General features: G+C 38.4%; 1 protein-coding gene across 4 annotated transcripts in view; it reads right to left on the reverse strand.

Annotated features, from left to right (window-relative positions):
* Nucleotides 1–546: 546 nt before the first annotated feature.
* ANKRD29 (ankyrin repeat domain 29) overlaps nt 547–25,149 on the reverse strand; it is a 58,351-nt gene continuing 33,748 nt past the window's right edge. For all 4 annotated transcript variants that reach the window (XM_072604395.1, XM_072604398.1, XM_072604397.1 and 1 more), the window contains 6 exons: nt 22,524–22,622; nt 17,844–17,942; nt 10,730–10,828; nt 6,215–6,310; nt 4,622–4,720; nt 547–700 (listed from right to left, as the gene is read on the reverse strand). In XM_072604395.1, coding sequence (XP_072460496.1) covers nt 617–700; nt 4,622–4,720; nt 6,215–6,310; nt 10,730–10,828; nt 17,844–17,942; nt 22,524–22,622 — 576 coding nt within the window. In that variant the 3' untranslated portion in view covers nt 547–616. The remainder of the gene's footprint in view (nt 701–4,621; nt 4,721–6,214; nt 6,311–10,729; nt 10,829–17,843; nt 17,943–22,523; nt 22,623–25,149) is intronic.

Here is a 25,149-nt window from a genome sequence, read left to right on the forward strand (position 1 = left end):
GCTTGTGCACTCTTGACAAATAGTATGGATATTCTTCAACAAGAGTACATTTGGGTTTGCCATTTACCTGGCTTCTAATCATGATGGCTGTGATCCTTAAGTGGAAGAAAAAATATTGCAATTAAATTAAAGAAACTCCCTGCCTAGATGAATATATGCATATATGTTTCTATTAACAGAGCTACATGTGACACAAAAGGAAAAGTGCACCTAATTAGCTAAATGTCAGACTTAGAGCCCTCTAAAGTGGGTAGAACTGCATTCGGCCTTGATTAGGGCTGGAAGCCCTGTTCACTTTAGAACGGAATTAACTGAATGGTATGAGGGAGTTTCTTTCCACTCCATGAGGGTGCTATAAAACACAGTGGAGTCTAGTTAACAGGCCAGTGTGTAAACTTTGTTGTAAGGGACAGTGAAGGCGTCTGAGAGCTACCCCACACCCTGAACCTGGGGCACAGAGTGGAGACCCTAAGAGAGTCCAGAGAGCAGCAGTGTTGGCATTGTGAGCCAGTTAAATAAAATGCTTTCAAGAACCGAAGTCCAAAACCGTTTGCAGAACAAATTTACTTTCTTACTGATGTGGACAGGCCTTAGCCTCCATGAAATACCAGCTGAATTAGCACTTCCTGTGTGTTTCCTTACTTCGGAGGAGACGTAAAATGCGTTCATTTTTGGTTAGTTCTGCTGGTAGTTCATTTGCCTGAAAGGAGAAATACAGCGCATTTAGGAAACTCCAGCTCAGTTGCCATGTTGTGCGTCTTGACACACCTGCCCCCAATCATGCCCCTTTCATAGATCTAAAATCCCCACGTTATTTACTTATGGCATTGTGTCTTTCTAACTCCAGCACTGTCCAAATTGTAAACCACAGTGACTCATGCTGCACGTGGTCTGTGGTCTACAATTCAATAATACAGATACACTTGATAGTGTTATTGGGAGACAGTGTGGTTTGGTGGAAGGCTTCTACATAAACATTTGAAAGACCTGGGTTTCAATTGTGGTTGTGCCAACTTACTAGTTATTTTACCTCAGGCAAATCACTAAATATCTCTAAATAATACGTTCTCTTCTCTTTATTAACCTCAGTGTTCTATGGGGATCATACGAGCTTATGAACAAGCATAATCTAATATTGTCAAAAGCTAACCACAGGAAAGAAAGTAAAATGTTAAAGCAGAATGATGTTCTGGGATAGGCAGTTCCACATATCAATGTTATAAACGTTTAATTAGTGGGAGGAAGTTACAGTGGGATTCTGGATCCCTACAGCAGGGGCTGATTATGATGCACGGATAACATTCTTGCAAAGTGCATTGGTTGGGACAACCTCATCAAGGTATGCTGTTCCACAGAAATACTTTGAAAAATGTAAAGCATTATACATTTTAGAGGTATCATTTCACTTGATATTTAAATTACACTTTTCTATGAGTCAAGTCATTGAATCAATAGACATTTATCACCTACTATGTGCCAGACACTGTGCTAAGCACTGGGAAAACAAAGATCGGTAACAGACAGTCCCTGCTGTCAAGGAGTTCAGTCTAATGAAGGAAATAACAGGCAAACAACTGTACAAGGAAGACATTATGTACATGTACACATATATGCACATAAACATACATGTGCACACATGCATATATGTCTGTATGTAGTACGTATAGGCATGTATCTGCACAAAACATACATCATAATTTGTGTGTATTATACACACATATATTTGTATATATGTATAAGTATATTAGATGTACACATTTTAATTCCTTTTATTATTCGGGACTCAGCCATTCATCCTGCAAATTTTGGCTAACTAAAAGTCTATATTTCATTAATATTAACCTCACCTGATCAAAACTTGTCCTAAGAGATATGAAAATTTACTTAGGGCTTTAAACATTCCTTAGATAAGAAGCCTGGGGAAGAATTTCAGCTGTCCCTGACTCCTGACGCATAAATACTCCTTAATCTGCCTCTCTACAAATCTGAATGTAGTTTGAGCTCCCTATACACTAGTTTAGCTACAGAGTTTATGTGGTCAGATTTGTTTTTTCCTTAGGGGATGAATGACATTATGGCTGTTTGTTCAATCTTAATGGCAGGGAAAGGAAGGGAAAGGAAGAGAAGGGAAAGGAAAGAATAAAATAGAAGGGATTTTGGATCTATTTTCTTTTTAACTTTTATGACCGAAGAGGAATGTACAAGACTGCCATGTGTAAAAGAATAATTTCTCAGTCATTCTGAAATAATCTTGTCTATAAGACACCTTTTAAGAACTCTTGTGGTCATTCAGGTTTTCTCTGAGGCCTGAAACTATGTCTTTGCCTAATGATATTACCACTATGATTTATACATTGTGGTAAAAATATATTATATTTGGTAGTAGTTACCCAACACAAGAACTCAGAAAGGAGATATTTCTCCCATAACAACTATATTTAAAATAGAGCTCCATAATATACCTTTAACCCATTAGGTAACTAAATAGAGGGTACTTAATGAAATCAACATGGCGGGAAAAGGATTACCCCCTCGTCCTGTAGGGAAAGACTGTAGAGGAGTATGGGTTCCTCCAAATAGCTATTATTTTTAACCGTTTATATAGGTTTCCCCAGGAAATAGAGGGAACCAGGATCTATCTCTCCATTTCATTTCACTGTTCTCTCTTCGTTTTCCCCCTGCCTCTCTATGCTTCAAAACCAAAACCAAACCCAACCCAAAAAACTCCAAACAAAACTCCTTTGAAAAAAATTTTTTTACCCCAGTACTGCCTACCTATTTGGCCACTTCTCATTTGCTCATCTCTTTTGCTGGATTTTCACATTTGCCATAGCTACTAACTATTCCCCAAGGATCTGTCCTGGATCTTTTTCTCTTTTTTTGTATGAGAAAGCTATGAAGTCAGGAAGACCCAAGTTCACATCTATCTCAAGACACTTACTAGCTGTGTAACTCTGGGCAAGTCATTTAATCTCTGTCTGCCTCAGTTTTTCCAGCTGTAAAATGGTGATCATAATGGCACCTATCTCCCAGGATTTTTATGAGGATCAAATGAAATAATTGTAATGCACTTAACACAGTGTCTGGTACATTGTATTTGATTAATAAATGCTTATGTCATTCCTTCTGTCTATATTTTCTCATTTGGTGACTTAATTAGCTCCCATGGGTTCAATGATGCTTCTCAAATCTATGTATCTAACCCTAGTTTCTCCCCTGAATTCCAGTTCAGGATCACCACTGCTTGTTGAACACATAGGAATTAATGTCTGTAGGAATTTTTCACTCAGCATGTTCGAAATAGAACTCATTATATTCTATTGCACCACTCCCTCCATCCATTCCTCTTCCAACCTTCGCTACTGCCATTCATTGGAATTGTTTATCTAGAAATTGTTTATCTGTTGTTTCTATCTTTATTTCTTTCATATAGCATCTCTCTACTCACACAGTTACTACTTGCATTCAGACCCTCATCATCTCTTCCCTGAGCTACTACAACAGCCCTATTTCTACTTATGTGATCCTGGCCAATTAGATGGCTCAGTAGATAGAGCAGTGGACTTGACATTAGGAAGACTCATCTCTATGAGTTCAAATCCAGCCATAGACAAGTCTCTTCTTGATGCCAAGCCCAGTATGCTATCCACTATGTAGACACAGCATCAAGAATGCATCCATTGCTTACCACATTTCATGCTTTGACTGAAACCATGACCTAAGCTAACCTTTCTGTCTCCTTTTCAATTTGGAAGTGGTTTACCATAAAGAGAAGTAAATTAACCACCTTCCCTTTCCTGCTTTTCCTGCTAGGAAGTGGGAGAGATCGGAGATTCTTACTTAACTCTCTTCTCAGGTCAATCAGGCAGAGACTATATAGCATAGGACTACTTGAGCAGGGCACAGGCCAACCTCACAAGTATTTTGACAGTTTGTACTGGAAGAGTGAGAACAGATGCATAGTCACACTGGGGTCTTTCTTGAACTGAATGGCTGAAGGAAGCCTTAGAGGAGGGCATCTTTATATCCTGGTATAGCAGCATTGAACGTAAATAAAAAATATTTCTTATCAGTTTTCTTATTATTAATATAATTAATAGTATATCACATAAGAATAAATAATAATAATAATTTCCTATTTCATTTAGTTGTTAATATGGTAAAAAAAAACTTCTTATTTTTTTTATTAGAAATGTATAGAACTCCAGGGATGGGCCTTCCTGAAGCAGTCCCCATCATGGAATAAATAGGCTTTAGAAGGAAACCTAGCCTGGGAACCTAATTTCCATTTATAATATGGTTTCCTGTGGGGGTAGGGAATGCATCCTCAGTTCAAAACAAATAACTCAAATAAACTTTTGGAACATAATTAGTTCCTAAATTGGGAACTCCCTGAATATCCAGATGTTACTTGATGGAATTTGTCCCAAAAGAATGGTACTAGGCAGTAGAATTTTTAAAAAATCTCTACAGCGTATCTTTGAGCATAACTATGTCTCTTTACCCCAAGGGTTCAGAAGCCATTTCAAGACGAAAATTATCTCTTGGTGGATGGTTTTAGTCCAATATGGGCCTCTGTTTAGCGACTTCAAGGAATTAAAGGCACAGTAAAATGGGTTACCTTGTTCCTCAGGGCAGGGTCTGCACCTGCTTCCAGGAGCAAGGCAACTGCTCTGATATTCCCACTGAGCACTGCGGCGTGGAGAGCTGTTGTTCCGTTCTAGGAGGAAAATTTGTGGTATTAGTAGCAACCACAGAAGGGATGAAATCCTTCACATAGTTTGAGCATTGATTATAAACACAAAGCTCGAAGAACAAGATTGTCAAAACATTAACAGCAGTATTATTTTTCCTATACTTCCCCTTTTTCTTTCTCAGCCTTTCTTAATGCCTAAGACCTACTTCCTTACTTTATACGTGGGAACTGTTTAGTAAATGCTAACAGGTCAATGGCAAAGGCAGAGACGGAAAAACTATGAAAGGCAGATATGGGAACTGAAAAGCACAGGTGTCTGGAGACATTTGCTTTAGGGGAAATAGCCCTTCATCACTTTGTAGCCTCTGGGGAGAGTACAATACAGTATCCCAAGTAACTGGTATCGATAATGATGATACAAAGTCATCAATAAAACGTTTCATTACATTTAGTGTATGGTAAGAAGACAAGGAAAGTGTACGATAATTTTGGAAAAATTTCCACCAAAATATATTCATCTTTAATGAAGTCCTTAGCATTCAACATGGCTCATTCAGATGGATAAAATTTTAACAATAGTAACAATAATAATAGTATTTGTTATTTCAGTTGTGTCTGACTCTTGGTGTGAATTTTTTTGGCAAGGATATTAGAATGGTTTGCCACTTCCTTTTCCAGCTCATTTTACAGATGAGAAAACTGAGGCAAACAGGGTTAGGTGGCTTGCCCAGGGTCACACAGCTAGTAGTGTCTAAGGCTGGATTTGTACTCAGGAAATCTTGATTCTAAGCCTAGTGCTCTATCCACTCTGCCACCTAGTTGTTCTGTAATAATAGCTCCTGACTCTAAGGTTTTCAAAGCACTTTCTAAATATTACCTTATTTGATCCTTGTCAAAACCCTGTGAGGTAGGTGTCCCATTTTACAGATGAGGAAACTGAGACTGAGAGAGGTTAAGGAACTTGCTTAGAGTCACAGAGTTAGTCAGTGTCTGAGGCAGGATCTGAACTCAGGTATTCTTGATCCACTGCCCTACTTAGCCATTTTACTGTTCTGTATGCCTCCTTTGACTATGGAGGGCAACCACAGATAACGTCTATTTACTTCAGATGATGAAAAGAATGGAACAGAAAACGTTTATAAGGATATATCTTATCTACCTTTCTGGAGAAAATTCATAAGCAACTGGGATTATCAGCATATGATTGGTTTCTTAATGAAACTGTTTGATTTCTAATCCTTAATAGTTCAGGTTTTGTCTTTCAGGAGATGTGGATGGTTGCTTTTTTTTTTCTGGAAAATATAGTATCAGAATTCCCTGGTCAATTTCATCTCTCTCCCCTTTTATGTGTATGCTATGTTTATGTCTCCCCAGGTCCAAAATGGTGTTTGTCCATGCTAGGGAGGTAAAAAAAAAATTCTGCCAATAGGTAGCCATACCAAAAACTTCCACATGTAGACTTCTTCCATTCTAAGTTCCTTTCACTGCAGATGATTTAACTTCCTTTTCAGATCTTACCTTTAATAGGCCAAGGGTGGGAGAGAACTTCAGCAGTTCCTCGATGACATCATTATAGCCTTTATTGGCAGCTTTCAATAATGCTGTTGTGCCATCCTTAACGGAGGGAGAGAGGTAGACAAAGGTCGGTTATGAGAGGAGTAATGCATTAACTCATAGATGGATGATGGAGGATACAGAATGTGCTAGCACTATGCTAAGCCATCAGGGAACAATTTTTGGTAGGCAAGTTGTATAGACTTAAAATGTTGATCTCGGACAATCTCCTAACAGACAGCCACCATTAAGCACATTAAATATTGTTGATCTCTGACAAAACTATAGGAGAACCAAATAGATTCCTACGTCATACTCTTCGAAGATGGGACCTTGCCTTTGGGAAATTTATGTAGCTCTATTCTCAGGATAGAGAGACTGGCAGGGCAAGGAGGCCCCCAAGTGACATTTTTTCCAATTAGTCACTCAGCAATGTTGAATGAATCCTGTTGAATTTCATACTAACTCTGAAACACATTTCTGAGCCAATGGCATTTTTTTTCATTATGTACTCAGCAAAATTTTCGAGAAATACAAATAGTTAAATAAAACATGGAATAAATTTCCAGATAAAACTTCAAATTCCTATTTGCATTTTGACTAGAAAAATAGTGTAATCTACATTTTAGCAAATAACATTTGTTCCGTGTCCCCTTCCAAATCCATCCATGTGTTGATAAAAAGCTGCCTTTGTTTATAATATGATTATAGTCATTAGTATAGCATTCTTATTCTGTCCACTTTTCCTGACACCAATTCATAGAAATCTTTCCATATTTCCTTATTTTCTTCATATTTACCATTTCATCACATTATTAAATTATATGAATATGCTATAGACATTCTTTATTCATGGAGACTGCTTCCAGTTGGTTTTGTTTTGTTTTTTTACAGAATCATTGAATCTCAGAGGTGCAAGAAGACCTCAGTGGTCACTTAATCCAAAACCTGAATAAAGATCTCTTTTATCACATCCTTAATTTGTCTGAAGGTCTTCATTGCCTATCTCCTACTATCTCCCCTGTCATCCCATTCTGTTTTGGAATAACTAAGCTTAAAATTTGCTTCTCTGCAACTTTCATCCTTTGCTTATAGTTCCTCCCTCGAACCAAAGTCAAAAAATTGCTTTTTCATGTGACAGTCCTTAAAATACCTGAAGATAGCTATTATTTCCCTGAACTCAACAAAATGTCAAAAATAATAATAGCTTATACAATAATCTGTAGCTTATATATTATGTATTACATTAATATATTTGTTATATAGTATGCTATATGTACTATATATAATTACATATAAATAGCTTATACAATAATTTATACAGCACTTGAAGATGGGCAAAGTACATTACATATGCCATCTCACTTAATAAACAGCATCTATACATGAGGCAATGTTCAGAGTGTTGATGATACAAAGGCAAAACAGAAAAACAGTTCCTACCCTCAAGAAGCATATATTCTATTGGAAAGACACAACACAAGTACACACATGTAACCTTCTCTTGGCTGAGGTTTTTTTTCTTTTTTTGGTCTTTCTGCATTTTCCTACCATTTCTAGGGACCAGAGAAAAGAAGGAAATATAGAGGTAAATTGCTCAGGATATTTATCATAAATACTTGTTCTGGTGTTACAGATTAAGGTGAGCATTTTAAAAGTGTCATCGTGTTTTATAGAAAGGACTAGAGGAAGAAATGAAAAACTCCTCTCTAGAGATCTGTTGGAAAAGATGTCAAAATACTTCAGGCTCTCTGGTGAGCAGTTTGTTAAACTGACAACGGAAATATCTTGAAGAGTCCATGAAGGCAGTGAGTGACAGTTGAAAAGGTAACAAGGAAAGTCTTTACAATCCCAGTATGACAATGGGGAGTAGATGTGGTGACCTGAGACAGAGGATGCCCTGTAGCCTTTACTTTGGGGACCAGAATGCCTAGAGGGGTGGTCCCCCACCACGACAGTCTGTGTGTGGTTCTGGGAAAAATTAGGTGAAGAAAGAGGGGTTGGAGGCAGTTGAGATTTCAGACATCAACCAGAGCAGCAGATTGTCTATCTGTGGGAATTTTTAAAGGTGGAGCTATTACGTTTCTTTTCTCTGCATTAGAATTTTGTACATATTTGCTTGCATGTTGTCTCCCCCAGTAAACTCTTTGAAGACAGGGACTGTTTTTTTTCACTTTTTTTTTTGTATCTTCAATCACTTAGAACATCTGACACATAGTAGGTGCTTAACAAATGTTGACTGATTGATGTAAAGAAATAATCCTTTCAGGTCACTGAAGTTGAGAAAGAGATTAGAATCTCAATGTAAATGATATTGTCCACAAGCCAAGGTATTATGGATCATGATATGGTTAATTTTTATCCTTAGAGAAGAGCCCCAGAAAAGCAGAAAAATGGGTTTTTACTTGTGGCAAGAGTAAGCTTTGAGTGCCATCTAATGACCTGATCTGATAGAGCGATACTAGATGCAGACAGTGTGCTGAGCTCTGGTAGCTTGACCCCAAATCACCACCTACTGACCTACCCAGATATTAGAAAGCTACCTCTAGTCTTCTTTCCAGAAAGTCAGTCAATAAACATTTATTAAGTACCTACTATGTTCCAGGTACTGTGCTAAGCACTGGTGATACAAGGAAAGGTCAGAGACTGACTCTGCTCTTGAGTGAGGCAGAGATAAAGAGAATTTGAGAAGTAACAGTTGGGCCAAAGGTGGCATGTGAGGGAGGTTTTGCAGGAAGATGGAATTCTAAGAGGAGGGAGTGAATTTCAGGCACGAGGGACAGTCTAGGCAAAGGCAGTCAGCTTAGAGATGGAATGGCAAGTTCAAGGACATCTGTGTCATCCAAATTGACTGGAATGTGGTATGCATCAAAAGGAATAAACAAAATAAGTTTGGGAAGGTAGGCTAGTGCCAGATTGTAGAAAGCGTTTACATTTTATCTTGGAGGCAAGAGGTAGCCACCGGAGATTTTTGATCACACTTGTGTTTTAGAAAGATTATTGGAGGATGGATTGGAGAAAGGACAGTCTAGAAGCTGGGACACCAAAGAGGAGGCTATTGTTTTAAAACAGATAGGCAATGAGGGACTGAATTAGGGTGATAACTATATCAATAGAGAAGGGGGATGGAGGTCAAAGACATTACAAAATGACAAAATTTGCTAATTTATTAGATATGGGAGGATTAGGGAGAGGAAAGAGCCTTGCTTTCCTCTAATGTTTTACCTTGGTGACTGTAAAGATGGTGCTCCCCCAACAGAAATAGAGCACTCAGAAGGGGGATGGGCTTAGGGGAAAAGATAATGAATTCTACTTTGGACATGTTGAATTTGAGATGCCAACAGATATTGAGACAGAGATGCCCAGCAGGCATTTGGTGATGTGGGAGTGAAGTCAGGAGAGAGACATTAAGATTGGATGTATAGATTTTGTAGCCATCTCACTGCAGCAGACATGTACCATTCATTCTGGGTTCCTGGAGCTCTTAGGGATAAGATTTTATGATTTAAATTTCTCCTTAAAGTGCCTTTCATAATGTTACTCTGAAGGATAAGACAACAATAAAACTCTTATTTATGTCATTATTGGTCCTTTTCCATTCTAAACTCCTGAAGGGTACAGAAATCTTCAGCAAAAGAGAAGCTTGGGTTCCTCTAAGTCTGAGACTTATGTCTTCCAGTCTGTTTCCTCTTTGGCTATTCCTGGCCCCGAATAACCCGGTAAAAAACAGGCTTTGAGTGATTATACTCAAAAGGATAGCGGGCAAAGGCTTCTTCCCATGTCTCTGGGAGAGCTGCTGAATGCCTGAATTACCCTGCGTAACTATTCAATAAATTTAGCCTACTGCTAGCACCCAGGAGCATTTGGGGTTTTCCTAATGGAGAACCTTCAAACTCATTAATGCTGACACAGCTAGCCTGAACACTAAAGACAATGTGATCTTAAGCGCAAGCAGATATACTTCTTGGAGTGTCCCCAAGGTAGAATTTTGCTCTATGAGGTCAAATGCTTTCTTGGCTGTTGGTAGGCAATGCACTAGATAAAAGCATAAACCAAAGATTAGCCACTTCATTGGATTTCTTAAGAATTCTATTAAGTCCATAGACAGCCTAAACCTGTGTAGTGCCCAGATGTCACAAAGGACACAGAAATAAACAAGTGTGCCTTGTACCTTTATCAAGACATTAATCACTTGTGATATCAGAGAAGCGAGGCGAGTTTTAGGAATCTGAGGTAAGGCTCATATAAGCTATGATTATGCAGGAAAAATATTTAAAAGTATGGTTCTCTAATATTCTAAGGTTTATTTCACTGTTGAAAAAAAAACAGCCAACATTTTTATGTTGTGCTGTGCACATGGAAATGGTTTTTTTGTCTTTATGTATTTAAGTTCCAAATGAATTTCTAAAAAATGATTTGTCCTGCATTTATAGACAACATTATTTGTGTAGTGAGATGACAAGAGTTGGGGTTACTTACGTTCCTTGCAGCATCCCGATCTGCCCCCCGAAGCAACATTACTCTCACTACCTCACTGTGTCCCATTTGAGATGCTATCCACAATGGAGCTGTTCCATCCTTTAGAGGAGAAAAAGGCCAACAAAGGGTGTAAGTGTGTAGCTATATGTGCTCTCACTCCTGGCTTCAAGGGACACCAAAGCCGTTTAAACTTCTAAGGATGGAAGACACGAGCAAGACACCAGACTCTCTGGAGAACAGATAAAGAGAATTTGAGAAGGGACAGTTGGGCCAGGGGTGACATTTGAGGTAGGATTCAATTCAGACCAGTAGCTGTTCTGCAGTTTTTCTAGTCTTGGAGAGTTGTCTAGTATACTGAGAAGGTAAGAGACTTGCGCAGGATCACACAGCTAGAATGTGGCAAAGGTGGAATCCGAACCCAGGCCATCTTTGCTCTGAAATCAACTTTCTATCCATTTACACCAGAGGTATCAGATATGGACCCACAGGCTCTGCCTGCAACACTCCCCAGTGCCCTGAATCAGATGAAAACATAATTGGGAAATAGTTAACATAATAAGTAAAAATATCATCCATAAACCATCCAGGAAATTCAAGCCTCAAATAATCCCAGAATAGAGTCCTGACTTCTGAACTTTCTCTGCCAGGCCCCCACCTTGAGCTCCCCCCAGTCATTTCCTTTCGTTGTCTTCTATTAGAATACAGGCTTCTTTAGGACAAATGTTTCTTTGTGTTTCTGTTTGTATTTGGATTTCCTGGGCTTAGCACAGTGCTTGACATGTAGTAATCGATTAATAAACGCTTGTTGATTCTGCTTGACTTGACTATAAATCTGCCCCTCGACGCCTTAGGTCATGGGATCATAGATCTACAACAGAGGGTTCTCAGAGGTCTTCTATAATCCTCTCAGATTATGGGATCATAGCTCTGCAATAAAGGGCTCTCAGAGGTCTTCTGTAATCCTCTCAGGTCATGGGATCAGAGATCTATAGCAAAGGGATCTCAGAGGTCATCTATATTCCTCTCTCTCACTGTTCAGATAGGAAAATGGAAGCTGATTTTCCCCAGGTCACAGGGGAAGCATGATGAGGGATTTGAACCCAAATCTTCTAAGCCCAGAGCCTCTTTCCATTTGATCATGTAATTTCCTTAATCTGTATAATTTGCCTATGAAAACTACTGCAGGTTGGGTTTTCATAGAGCAGGGAAATGTGTTCTCACCTTCCCACTCCTCCAACCCTAGGGCAGGAAAAGGGGTTTCCTTTTTCTCATAGATAAATCAGACCTTCCCATTTGTGTTAGGGAATGTGAATCTTGTTAAGTCTTAAAGGTCTCTCTCCAGCAGAGGGTGCCAGCGACTAGTTTTTATGTTAGACATGGCCTGACCCAGCTTGGTAATCTAACAAAGAGAGAGTTACTTGGACGGTGTGTGGACATTGCCCTGTGACTGTTCTAATGCTGTTCCAGAGGGAAAAGGCATCCTCAGGCTGAAACAAATTTTTCACAGTCCTAAGAAGTCATTACATGACCTCTTCTATATTTAATGTTCATAAAGTAGAGTTCCCAAGAAAAGCTCCTTGGAACGTCTGCATTACCCCAGTCAACCAGCTAATGAATTCTTGTTTTTTCTTTTTTGAGGCAATTGGGGTTAAGTGACTTGCCCAAGGTCACACAGCTAGTGAGTGTCAAGTGTCTGAGGTGAGATTTGAACTCAGGTCCTCCTGACTCCTGCACTGGTGCTCAATCCACTGCACCACCTAGCTGCCCCATCTGAGGTCATATTTGAACACTGGTCCTCCTGACTCCAGGGCTAGTTGCTTTATTCATTGCCCAACTTAGCTGTCCCTTAGCTAATGAATTATTGTTTCTTCTTTTTTGAGGTAATTGGGGTTAGGTGACTTGCCCAGGGTCACCAGCTAGTAAGTATCTGAATCAGGATTTAAACTCAGGTCCTGGTACTCTATGTACTGCATCTGGCTGCCCCTTAGCTAATGAATTTTTTAAAGTTGTTACAAGAAACTTGAGCTTCCTCAAACCTTGGAAACAAGACAGTTTCATCCCCCCAATATTAGCATAATTAAAAACAGCTTCTGTTTAGATTGCACTATGTAAACACTTTCACATATACTATCTCATTTGCCCTAGTCACAGCAAATAGACAGCACAGGTATTCCTATTTTGCAGATGAGGAAAATGAGATCTAGTTTACTCAGGGATCCGTCCAAAGTCACACAACTTGTTATTGGCCCGTCCAAGTCTTAGGACTCAGGTCCTCCAACTCTTGCTCCGAGGCTTTGTTTATGACAAAATGCTTCCTCTTCATTAAAAGAAGGGATTCATACAGAGATGGTGCCAACACACTGGAAACTTAGATGACAGGGCTTAAGTGGCACCAGGGCAAAGATTCTGTTAGTGTGGCAGATACCACTAGCTTAATCCTGTAGGAAAGAAATCTTACCCCTTTGGATCCTTCTATGGAAAGTCACAAAGAAAGATGAGTACTTAAAGAATGCCAAGGCTGTCTCCAAACAATCATTAACAACCATCTCTCTCCCTCTCTCTCTATCCCTCGCATACACACACACACACACACACACACACACACACACACACACACACACACCCCCTTTCCTTTTTTTCTGTCCTTTGTAGAGGTGATGGTTGTGGTTAGGGCCCCTGTAGTATCTTGGAATTCTTAATACTAGATAACCTTTACACAGTACTTGCAAGTTTACAAAGGGTTTTATGTATATTATCTCATTTGAGAGTCACAACAATCCTGTGAGGCAGGTATGATTATTATCCCCATTTTACAGTATACTGAGGCCAAGAGAGGTTAAATGACTTCCCTAAGGTCACACACAACTTGGAAATGTCTAAGGCTAGATTTGAACTTGGGTCTTCCCGACTCCAAGTCCAGTGTTCTATCTGCTCTACCATATTGCCTCAAGTTCTTGTCGGGGAAGCACCGGCTACCTTGGGGACACAATCAACTTCTCATTGGTCTAAATCTTTGGCCAAGAGAAGTTTTTGCAACCAGACACTCCTAACTGGACTATTTTTTAAAATTAGATGGAGAAGTGGGGTGAGATTTAATTATTTGTTTCAGAAGTCCATCAAACTCTTTGCTTTATTTGTGCAATTAATTCTGGTTGAATTTACCTGGTTCAAGATGTTTTGTTGTTTGGGAGGGATAGCATATCAGATTAGCTAACCAAAACACTGGTAGGGATGTTAATCTGGCGAATTCACTGCCACCTAGAGTCAAATACTTTTAGGATAGTAAACTAAAGGTACAGGACATAGGATAAGAAACTTTGACAAGGGAAACTAGGGGAGTAATTTAGGTACCGAAAGATGTCTCAGTGGGAGATCTTGGGCCAACAGAATGAAGTCACAGAATTGACAGGGGAAGTCAAAAGGGTTCTGAAAGGATGGGCAAAAATATTTCAAAATCAAACTTCATCTATTTTGTAATTTTGCCTAGAACTGGCTTTTTCTCTCAGACTGCATGAAATATTACTGCATGAAATAATGTTTTTTATTTTTTTAAAGGGTCACTGCTGCATTAAATGTTACTGACTGTCCATTCTCAGTTACCTGATCTGTTATTATCCCAGGAGTGCAGAACCTGCAGCCTTGAGGCCACACGTGGCCCACTAGGTCCTCAAGTGTGGCCCTTTGACTGAATCCAAACTTCACAGAACAAATCCCCTTAATAAAAGGATTTGTTTTCTAAAACTTGGACTCAGTCAAAAGGCTGCACCTGAGGACGTAGAGGGCCACATGGAGCCGTGAGGTGGTAGGTTCCCCACTTCTGAGAGGGTTCTACAGTATCTCATACAAGTTCTAAGATTTGCTATCTCCTTTGCTTTAGACATACTGTTCTCTTTGCCTCTAATGTGACTGCTGCTGTTCTTACAATATATAATAATTGAAATCCTATCCATTTTTCAAGACCCAGTTCAAATGCCACCTACTCCCCAAAGTCTTTCCTGATCCTCACAGTCATAAATGAGTTTCCCATCCTTGAACCTAGAAGAAGTTCACATTTATTGCTTTTAAATTCCCCACTGTTAGCTTAGGCCCGTTAATTCATCATCTTGAATTCTGATTCTGTTGTCCAATGAGTTACCTATCTTTTTGGACTCTGTGACAACAGCAAACAAGTATGCTTATTGATCTCTTGATCTAAGTCATTGATTAACAAATATTAGATAGAGGAGAGTCAGTGATGAAGACTTCTAGTTGGACACTAGACGTTTTCCACAGTGACCTGCCATTCAACATTCTTCGGGTAGGATTGTTCAACCAGTTCTGAACCCAAATAATTATATTATTATTTAATCTAACTTCATCTTATCCACAAACACAGCATGAGAAACTGTCAAACAGCTTTTTGAAATTTAGAGGCACTTATATATGCAGCATTTTCTTCATTTACCAGTCCAGGAACGCTGTCAAAGAACAAAGGTATGTTAACCTGCATGATTTAGTCCTAGTAAGTCTCTGCTGGGAATCACCACTTCCCTTTCTAGGAGTTCAAATATTATTTAATAGGAACACAGGATTTAGAGCCAGAAGAGCCCTTAGATCATCTTGTCCAGTGGTGTCAAACTTAAATAGAAAGAGATCCTTGAGGATTGCCTATTGACTTAGAAAATCACAAACTGACATTATCTATCTTGTATTGTGTTTTTATTTATTTTGTCAAACATTTCCCAATTACATTTCAACCCAGTTCAATCCTTGATTTGGGAGTATTGTGGAAAACTTTCAGCCTGCAGGTTGGGTAGTTGATATCTTTGTGTCAAATAAATGACAACTAGATTCTAGTTCAACCTCCCTTATTTTACAGATGCAGAAACTAAGACCTAAAGAAGTTAAATACATGATCACAGGGATAGTAAGGATTAAGTAACAGAGCTGGGATTTAAATCTGGGTTTACCTCTAACTCAAAATCCATTGGTCTTTTCACTTTTCCATTTTCTTTCTCTCTCTCTCACCTCCCCCTTCTCCCCTTCCCCCCTCTTCTTCTTCTCTCTCTCTCTCCTCCACTCTTTTCTTCCCTCTTTCTGTCTATCTCTTCCCTCCCTCCTTCTCTCTCTCCCTCTCTCTTCTCCTCTTCCTCCCTTCCTCCCTCCTTCTCTCTGTCTCTCTCCATTCTTCCTTCCTTCTCTCTGTCTGTCATATAAATCGCAAAGCCAAGTTTAGGTCCTCTGATTATAAATTCCGGTTTATTTCCCTGGCAACGTGTTGCTTCTCTTTAATCATCTGTGCTAGATGTTTTTCAGCAAATACTAATTGAACACTGACTACACGCCAGGCACTGGGTTTTAATTTTTCCTGATATCAGTGTCAAGCCTTCCAAACTCTAGTTGATGATGTCTCCCTTTTTTCTCTTTTGGGAAACTATGATACTATTTTTGCTCATCTCTAATTCTCCATCTTTCCTCTAAGATTACTGATAGTGCTACCATGGTCCCAGCCTCAAGTTATCCTGATCCCTGGGTGGGGAACCTGCAGCCTCCAGGCCACATGTAGCCTTCTAGGTTGTTGGGTGCAGCCTTTTGACTGAGTCCAAGTTTTACAGAACAAATCTTTTTATTAAGGGAATTTGTTCTGTGAAATTTGGATTCAGTCAAAGGGCCTAGAGGAACACATGTGGCCCCGAGGCTAGAGGTTCCCCACCCCTTCCTGAGGTGTAATTCATGTAGACCAAGAAATTTAAACTCATTTGGAGCAGGGATTCTTAACTTGGGGTCTGTGAACTTATTTTTTTCTTAAATCTTTTAATAACTTTATTTCATTATAATGGACTTCCTTTATAATCCCATGCAGTTTATTTTTAAACATTTTTACGTGTTTTAAAAACATTATTTGGAGAAGGCATCTATAGACTTCACCATATTACCAAGGGGGTCCATGACAATATAAACATTAAGAACTCTAGATTTAGAAGTTCTACCGACTTTCTTATACTTATCTCCAATCAATTCTCTCTTTTTTTTTGAAGAAAAGATTTATTGCAAACAATCAAATATCATTACGTCCAATTAAACTTGCTTAGTAACCATTTACATTTAAATAAAGGAATTTCAATGTGTAAAATATTATAACTTTTCAGTCACTCCCCTTAAGAATTTAAGAGAGTTGGGTCTCTTTCCTTTTCCTTTTATGCTGTTGTAATTAGTGTGCGTTATATCCTTATGGTTTTGTTTCTTTGACTTTGCATTACTTCATTAGGTTTCTTACTTATTTTCATTTCTCATCATTATTCATCTTAATTGTATTAATGTCCTACAGTTTATTTAACCACGCTTCTATTCTTGAATGTTCAGGTTGTTTTCATTTTTGCTTTTTTTGTCTTTTGCAATTTTAAACACTGATATAAAAATCTTTGAAGAATCCCCTCCCTTTTTGATAACACTTTAGATTTACTCCCAATAAATAATAAAGTCAAAGGGCACACTTATTTTTATCACTTTTGTGTAATACTTCTATGTTCAATATTGTTTTCTCCCCAAAATTCTATTTTTATAATATTACCAGCAAAGAATGAATGATTCTCTGAGCCTCCATCCCTCTAGCACTGGATTTCATTGTTTTTCACTATTTTTGCCAGTTTGACAAGTGCAGGGGGTTGCTTCCTCTTAATTTCCTCTTAATTCTATCTGCTCTACCTTTTGCTGTCGGAAGAGAAAGCAGGGTGAGCTTTAGGACCTAAAAGCAAGCTCTGGCGCTGGTGAAAGGGCAGCTGAAGGGTTGGGCTGGGTGAAGGTCCCCTGGATGGGCCTGTGTTTGTTCAGGTCCCTGGGCTAACATTACTGTAGAGCAGACTCCATTTATTTGAATAGCAGGTGACAGAGTGTTCACCCCACCTTCAGGCACCAAACACCTGAGCTATTTTAAAATATCAAACTGTGAAGTTAGCTGGATTTCAGAGGGCACAGGGTCAGTAGAAAACAAACATGGCAAGCAATGGAAGAGTCAACCATTAACTTGGACTCTTAAAGACTTTCTTAGGCATGTATTTTCCCAGCACTGCCCTGGGCTTCTTTACAATGTTGCTGAATGAACGTGGCCAATTCAAGAGCTAGGGATGAACATTACCTGCCTTGGTTGGTTGACTTTTGCTCCAGAAGATAACAATAATCGAATCACATCCAAGTAACCTCCTTGGGCTGCGAGGAAGAGTGCAGTGGCTCCATCCTGGAAAACACCAAATGGAGAAAAAAAAGGAATTGCCATTCAAGTGTATTTTAGAAGAAATTAGATTTGGAAAAAAATGCACAGATTAGCAGAATTTTCAAGTATTTTTTTTTGTTAGTTTAAAACAGGACCTCTAGAAAAAATATGAGTAGGGAGCAACAGGTAGAAACCCCTTCTACTAAAGCATCTTCACATCCTTCTCCTCTACTTAATATTCTTTTTTTAAAAAAATTTCCATTTTATTTTATTTTATTTCCAGGTCTATATTCTCTCCTGTCTACCTCTTCCTTCCCTCCCCTCACTGAGAAAGCAAGAAAAAACCCCCCAATACAAAATGCATAGTCTAGCAAAACAAATGAATACATTGGTCACATTGGGAAAAAACCCAACCCAATGTGTGCCCTGGCCCACACTCTGAGTCTATCAGGTTCCTGTGAGTCTGCTGGAATTGTGCCATCTCTTTTCTTAGGAAGTCACCTAGACTACTGAGAGATTAAATCACTTATCTAGGGTCACATAACCAGCAAATGTTGCAGGCATGACTCAGACCCAGGTCCTTCTGACTCTGAGGTCAACTCTCCATTCACTATACCATGATGCTTGTCAGGATTAAGCTTTGATAAATGTGAAGAAAGTATTGCATGCTACTCAGCAGCCCTGTCATTTCTACGTCTCAGACCCTTGCTGTCAATGCTGTTCAGTTGTGTCTAACTCTTTGCGATGCCATTTGAGGTTTTCTCGCTAAAGTTACTAGAGTGGCTTGTCATTTCCTTCTCCAGCTTATTTAACAGATGAGGAAATTGAGGCAAACAGGGTTAAGTGATTTGCCCAGGGTCACACAGCTAGTAAATGTCTGAGGCCACCTTTGAACTTAAGTCTTCCTAACTCCAGGCCAGGCAATGCTATATCTACTCTGTCTCCTAGCTGCCCCTACTTCATAATAATAATTTCCAAGGGTTGTGTACGTGAGTGTGTGTATGTGTGTGTGTGTGTGTGTGTGTGTTTCTTTTCAGCCTTTCATAGTCTGCCATGGCTAAATATTGTTACAAATACATTTTTGTGGGTTTTAATGAATGGAGCAAGATTTCCTTCTCATTAGATTTTTTTTTTCCATTTGTCTTTCTGCCCCTGTTGCTAAAGGATGAAATGTGATGCCTTCGAAATAATTGCTCCTCTAAGATATGTTTGAAGTCCCTCCTACGTGGAACATGCCCATCCCATAGACAGCTACCACCTATGAACTCAATTAAGCAATATTATCTACAATAACAGAACATGTGCTTGTTTCTGTTTCCATTTCATTATCATTTGTAATTGGGTGTATGTAGCTTTGGGGCATTTTTTTGTCCTTGATCAAAGCTGGTGAAATGATCTGTTATGAATCTAGAGGACAACATGATTCATTTGATGGCAGGTACTTTATTTCCTTTTTTTCCAGTCACATCTGATGGGAATGAGATTTATTTTTAGACCACAGTGGAAAACCTTAGCATACCCTGGTGGAAAAGACAGACCAATCTGGCTAGCCATCATGCCTCAGGTTAGGAAAGTAGCCATTAGTGTACACCAATAAATACCAAGCACCATTCTTTGCCAGTCTAGGTGCCTCACGCAGAGGGTACTATTGTGTTTCCAAAGGGTGTCAGCTGAGTTGGCAGTCTTTGGGCAATACTCAACATGGAATTTTAAAAATTAATTAAATATTGTACAGATTTTTTTTTTAAGAGACGTTTCATGTGGGAGCAAAAGCTTCAGATGCTGATTTGTGCTTTCCTCTAAGCTGGCTTGCATGCCACCAACAGCTGCTAATTCTCTGACAATTCTTTAAGAATGCTTTCCAAATCCCGTTGTTTTTGTCCTTTCAGTTCACAGAAACTCTAGGGTCTTTGTGACCTTTTTTTCTCTACACTTTAACTATTTTGGATGCTTTTACTAGATCATCTGGCCAAGGGTCATAGGAGGGGCAGGGCCATAAAGTAAATGGAAGATATGATGGTGCTGATGTCACTGTTGGGCATGGAATTTCTTGAGTTTTTAAAATACTTACTACCTCATGAGTTATTGTGAAGATCAAATGAGATAACAGACATGAAGGACTATGGGAATGCGAGGTCTGAGCTATAATGAGAGCTTAACAAATGGGAGTAGGCAAACATCTCTTTTTTTCTAATAATGTGACATTAAACAGGTGTGTGTGTATGTGTGTGTGGGTGTGTGTGTGTTTACCCCACATGAGGTGACAAAAGGTCAAACACTACTGACATAACTCAACAATAGCAACAACTGTATATAAGTGTATATTTATATTTTATATGCATATATAGAAATATGTATATTACATATGTTATTATGAGAACCAGATAAGAAAATGTATCTAAAATGCTTCGCAAAATATTAAGCACCATATAAATGAGGGTTATTATAATTATTTACTATTCATGTGGCACTAATGCCAAAATCATGATTTACAGGCCTCACCTGAGAGAGGGCAGAAGTATCACAAATGACTTCTGCCTTTGCAATGATCCCTACTAACAGGAACTGCAGAGTCATCAGAGTCCTCAGGCCCTCATTCAGTGCCTGAGTCATTCCATCTGCATTCATGGATCATCCATGATACTATGAGAGGTATATATGGGGGCAGATGAGGGTGGGGATGATATATTTTTTAATTTTTAAAAGTTTTTTCTTTTATAATTAGTTTATTTTTAGTTTTTTAGCTTAGTTTTCAATATTCACTTCCATAAGATTTTGAGTTTTAAATTTTCTTCCCCTCCCTTTCCTTCTCCCTCCCCAAGACGACATGCAGTCTGATTTAGGCTCTACTTCTACATTCATATTAAACGTATTTTCACATTAGTTATGATGTAGAGAAGAATGAGAAGTAATGGGAGGAACAACGAGAAAGAAGAAACAAACAAATTAACAGCTATAAAAAAGAGCAAATAGGGTGCTTCAGACTCCATAGTTCTTTCTCTGGATGGGGATAGAATTTTCCACCATAAGTCTTTTGGAACTGTCTTAGGTCCTTGCATTGCTGAGAAGAGCTAAGTCTATTAAAGTTAGTCATCGCACAATGTGGCTCTAACTGTGTCCAATGTTCTCCTGGTTCTGCCCCCCTCACTCAGCATCAGTTCATATAAATCTTTTCTGATTTTTCTGGTCTGCCTGTTCATCATTTCTTATAGCACAATAGAATTCCATTACATTCATATACCACAGAGGATGTTCAGTCATCCTCTAATTGATGGATACCCTCTCAGTTTCCAATTCTTTGTCACCACAAAAGGGAGGGGGAATGCTATTAAGGCACAGATATGTGTTAACCCTTAAGTACCCTATAATTTTTAAGGCATACCTTGGGGTGCAAGTAGAATATGATAAAATGAAAAATTCATATCTAATTAGCACATCTTCCTTTGTATATACATACATATACTTATACATATATAAACACACACATACACACACACATATATATGATCTGAATTTAAAGGCAAAAAGTCTAATTGCAGGATAACATAACATCCAGGGCATAAATAGCTGAAACCAGCAGTTGAAGGGTTAATTTTGATTTCTCCACTCATTCCCCAAGAGACCCAAGTCACTTGATTGCATTGTAGTTATAGGAAATTTTAACTTTCAAAAAATTACTTTATTTCTAAAATATACTTTAAATTTTATTTTAAAATTTAATTAAAAATACTTTCACTTTTAATTTTTAAAAATGGCATAGCCCACTTTTAATTATTTGCTGTGGTTAGAGGAATCTTTTTCTAACTACTGTAATTAAATTATTAATTCTCTCATGCTACCACCTACAAAATAGAATCATATTTATTATATACCCTGTAAGTTGGTATGATTAATCAATGAGTAGAGCCCTTGGGAAATGTGCTAATTGCCAACTGGCAGAAAACTGTCCACCCTAGCAGTAGTTGCACTTCCAAGGCAACTTTGGGCTGTGCCTTTACTTCACCTACACTCTGTTCTTCTCCCAGATAGCAGCTTAGCTACTCTTCCTGTCTATTAGGTTTTAAGTTCTTTGAAAGCAGGATTTTTCAATTTTTCATTTTTCTTTACTTTCCATCTCTGGGTCCTCACTGCAGGGCCTTGGACAGAGTAGATACTTTATTTTTGTGGAAATGAACTGTCCCATGTCACAAGCATGTAAAGAAAACATTCAATTTCACTCTTCCTCAGTTCCATATGCTATGTTGGGTGGGCTGTCATGGAATGAAGATGTATGGCATGGGGGGGTTGTAGGATCTAACTTGTTATGAGTAAGAAAAATGACATATGTCAATAGGTTCAAAATTACAGAACCAAGATCAGTATGGTTTTCCTGAAGCAAAAATTACATCTACTTCAATTAGATGTCATCTCCCGACTCTGTAAACATTGCTCAGTCTGAAAACTTACAGTTAATTAAAATATAGAATAAAAGTAGATCTGGGTTTTGTGTGTATGTGTTTGTTTTTTCAAGAGGCAATTGCTGGCAGTTGAGATAATATTGCTGAGATCATGTGTGGCAAGGGAACTGAAAACTGCATATTTAATGTCCATTGGGAACAAACTCACATAAAGTTGATCATGAATGTTGGCTCCATACTTCAGTAAGGTCTCTACCACTCGCATGTGGCCATACTGACTAGCTGCCAGCAATGCGGTGCCACCATCCTAGAGACAAGAAGAAAATAAATGCATTAGAGGCCATGGGTATAAACTTTTGCAAGACATATTTTTCACATGCCCAAGAAGTGTGGAAAAAAATTCCCCAAAGGATAAATGCTTCCACTCCCTTCTCTCATCTACTTTTCTTTCAACTTTTTCTTGACAATGATGACATAACCTATGTATTATTATTTTGTATGTCTGGAGGCTCTTGGTAGAAAGATTTAAGCTGCCTGTTTAAATAATGTAATGTCATTTAAAATTTTCTTCTGTTTGATGAGAATGGAAACTACATTGTCTCCTAAGCTAGAAAAACAAAACAAAAGGGATACACCAACAAATAAAATATACTAGTCTGGCATTTAAAGATTCGTGTGTAGTGGAACCTTAGAATACCACCTTAGGATATAAGGAGCTTTCCATTTAAAGTGCCACAGAAGTATAGAAATGGATAGGATCACCATGAAGTTGAGTTTGTGAGAACTACTCCATGGGAGAAATAGTATTTTATCCATTAAAAGCCTTCCTGATCTTCATGGTCCAGCTCAAGAAGAGAGTTCAAGGGGCACTTAGGTATAAGGTTCTACTCTCTTGAATATGAAAAGATGTATAGGGCTCCAACAACCAGGGTCATAGTCTCAGGCTTCATTATGCCCATTTCCCTAGATCTACAAGGCTAAGAGCAGAGAAGGTATGATAAGAGAACTATTATCTTGTGGTTTTTAGGAAATTTCACTGGGGAAGGAATACAGATTTGAGAATTTTGAATGTGATTGTAGAAACAAAATTTCAATCAGACTACTATATAGAATGGTAGATTCTCTTGACAAATTCCTCTTTCTGTGGTAAACTTTCACGGACATCTTGGATTGATTTGGTGGAAATACAAGTGACTGGTAAGTCGGTATTATCATGTGTTCCATGCCCCATGCAAAATAGTGACTAACTACTACCCACCAGCTAGGGCATGATTCCACTGCTTGAACTTGCTAGGCAACAAGGAGATCTATGCACTGACATACTGTTTTGACAAATTTTCTTTAGTTAAGAGGCAGAGTCCTGGGTTTTAGAGAAGGAATTCCTAGAATTTTTGGTGTCCTTTGGGCATTGTACTGTTTATTATCCACAGTATTTAGATATTGCCCTTCACATATACACTTGTACCTACCTGAGAATGAACGGGAAAATCCTGGGTTTGCAACAGATTTTGGAAAAGAAACAAAAACCACAGAGAATCCCTTTTGAAATTCATCTGTACCTTAGGTTAGACTTTTTTTTTTTTGGAGATAATTGGGATTAAGTTACTTGTTCAGGGTCACACATCTAGTAAGTATCTAAGGCCAGATTTGAACTCAGGTCCTTCTTAACTCTAAGGCCAGTGTTCTGTCCACTGTACCACCCCACTGCCCCTAGAGTTAGACATTTTGAGAGAGAAGAAAAAAAAACTACCTCACTATTCAAAAATTAAAAAATGCTTAGCAATAGGAAAAACTCAGATGTTCCCAAGGGTTTTTCCTGGACAGGCACTCCAATTGGAGATAATTTCTAAGAATTTCTGTTTATAATCAGGTCAGAAATAAGCTGACGCAATTGTGAAATTCCCATGTTTATCCAAGACCGTTTTCCTAATCCAGTGTCAAAAACTTCATCCCATAATATTGTCTTTAACACTAAAATTTTATTTTGATTCCTTCTTGGTTTAATTTGCTCTTGGTTTTCTTGGCCATTTGGGACAAAGGATAGGTTAATGATTAGGGCACAAGAATGACCATGGACTCTTTTTTAAGTGTCACTGATGACCTTATTAGTTAAGATGTTGGCCCTTAAAGTAATCTATCACCTAGTAAACTTCGTGCCTCAGAAATATCCACATTCAAATTACTTCCCCAGGACCACATTAAAGCTTCTGATCATTCTAGCCAGAAAATTGGGAGCAAACTAGAGAGAAAAAAATGTAGATCTACTAGGAAAGTCATAGACTTGTCATCCAAGTACCAACCCTTTAAAATAAAATATAACACAAAAAAGAAACATGATTTGTAGACATAATTCTCCAAGATGTGGAACTTATAATAATTCTTCTTTCACATATACCCACAAAATACGAATTTCCTTGCATTGACCTAGTATATATATCTATATCTATATATCTATATATTGACTTACCTGTGAATATACTGTTTCCCCCCAACAGAATGTAAGATCTTTGAGGGCAGGTATGGTTTCAAATTTTTTTTTTGCCTTTGTATCCCTAGCACCTAGTACGTACAGAGCATATAGCAAGCACTTAATAAATGAAGACTTGAGTAAAATTTGACCTCAAACACTGACTAGCTTGTGACCTTGGGCAAGTCACTTAATCTCTGCTTGACTCAGTTTTCTCAGTGGTAAAATGGGGATTAAAATAGCAGTTATCTCATAGAGTTGAGAGGATCAAATGAGATAATACCTGTAAAGAGCTTAGCACATTGCCTGGCATATAATAGGGGCTATGTAAACAATAGCTATTCTTATCATCATTATTATTATTTGA

Source organism: Notamacropus eugenii, chromosome 4 (assembly GCF_028372415.1).
Source record: "Notamacropus eugenii isolate mMacEug1 chromosome 4, mMacEug1.pri_v2, whole genome shotgun sequence".
In the NCBI taxonomy this organism is placed as follows: Eukaryota; Metazoa; Chordata; class Mammalia; order Diprotodontia; family Macropodidae; genus Notamacropus; species Notamacropus eugenii.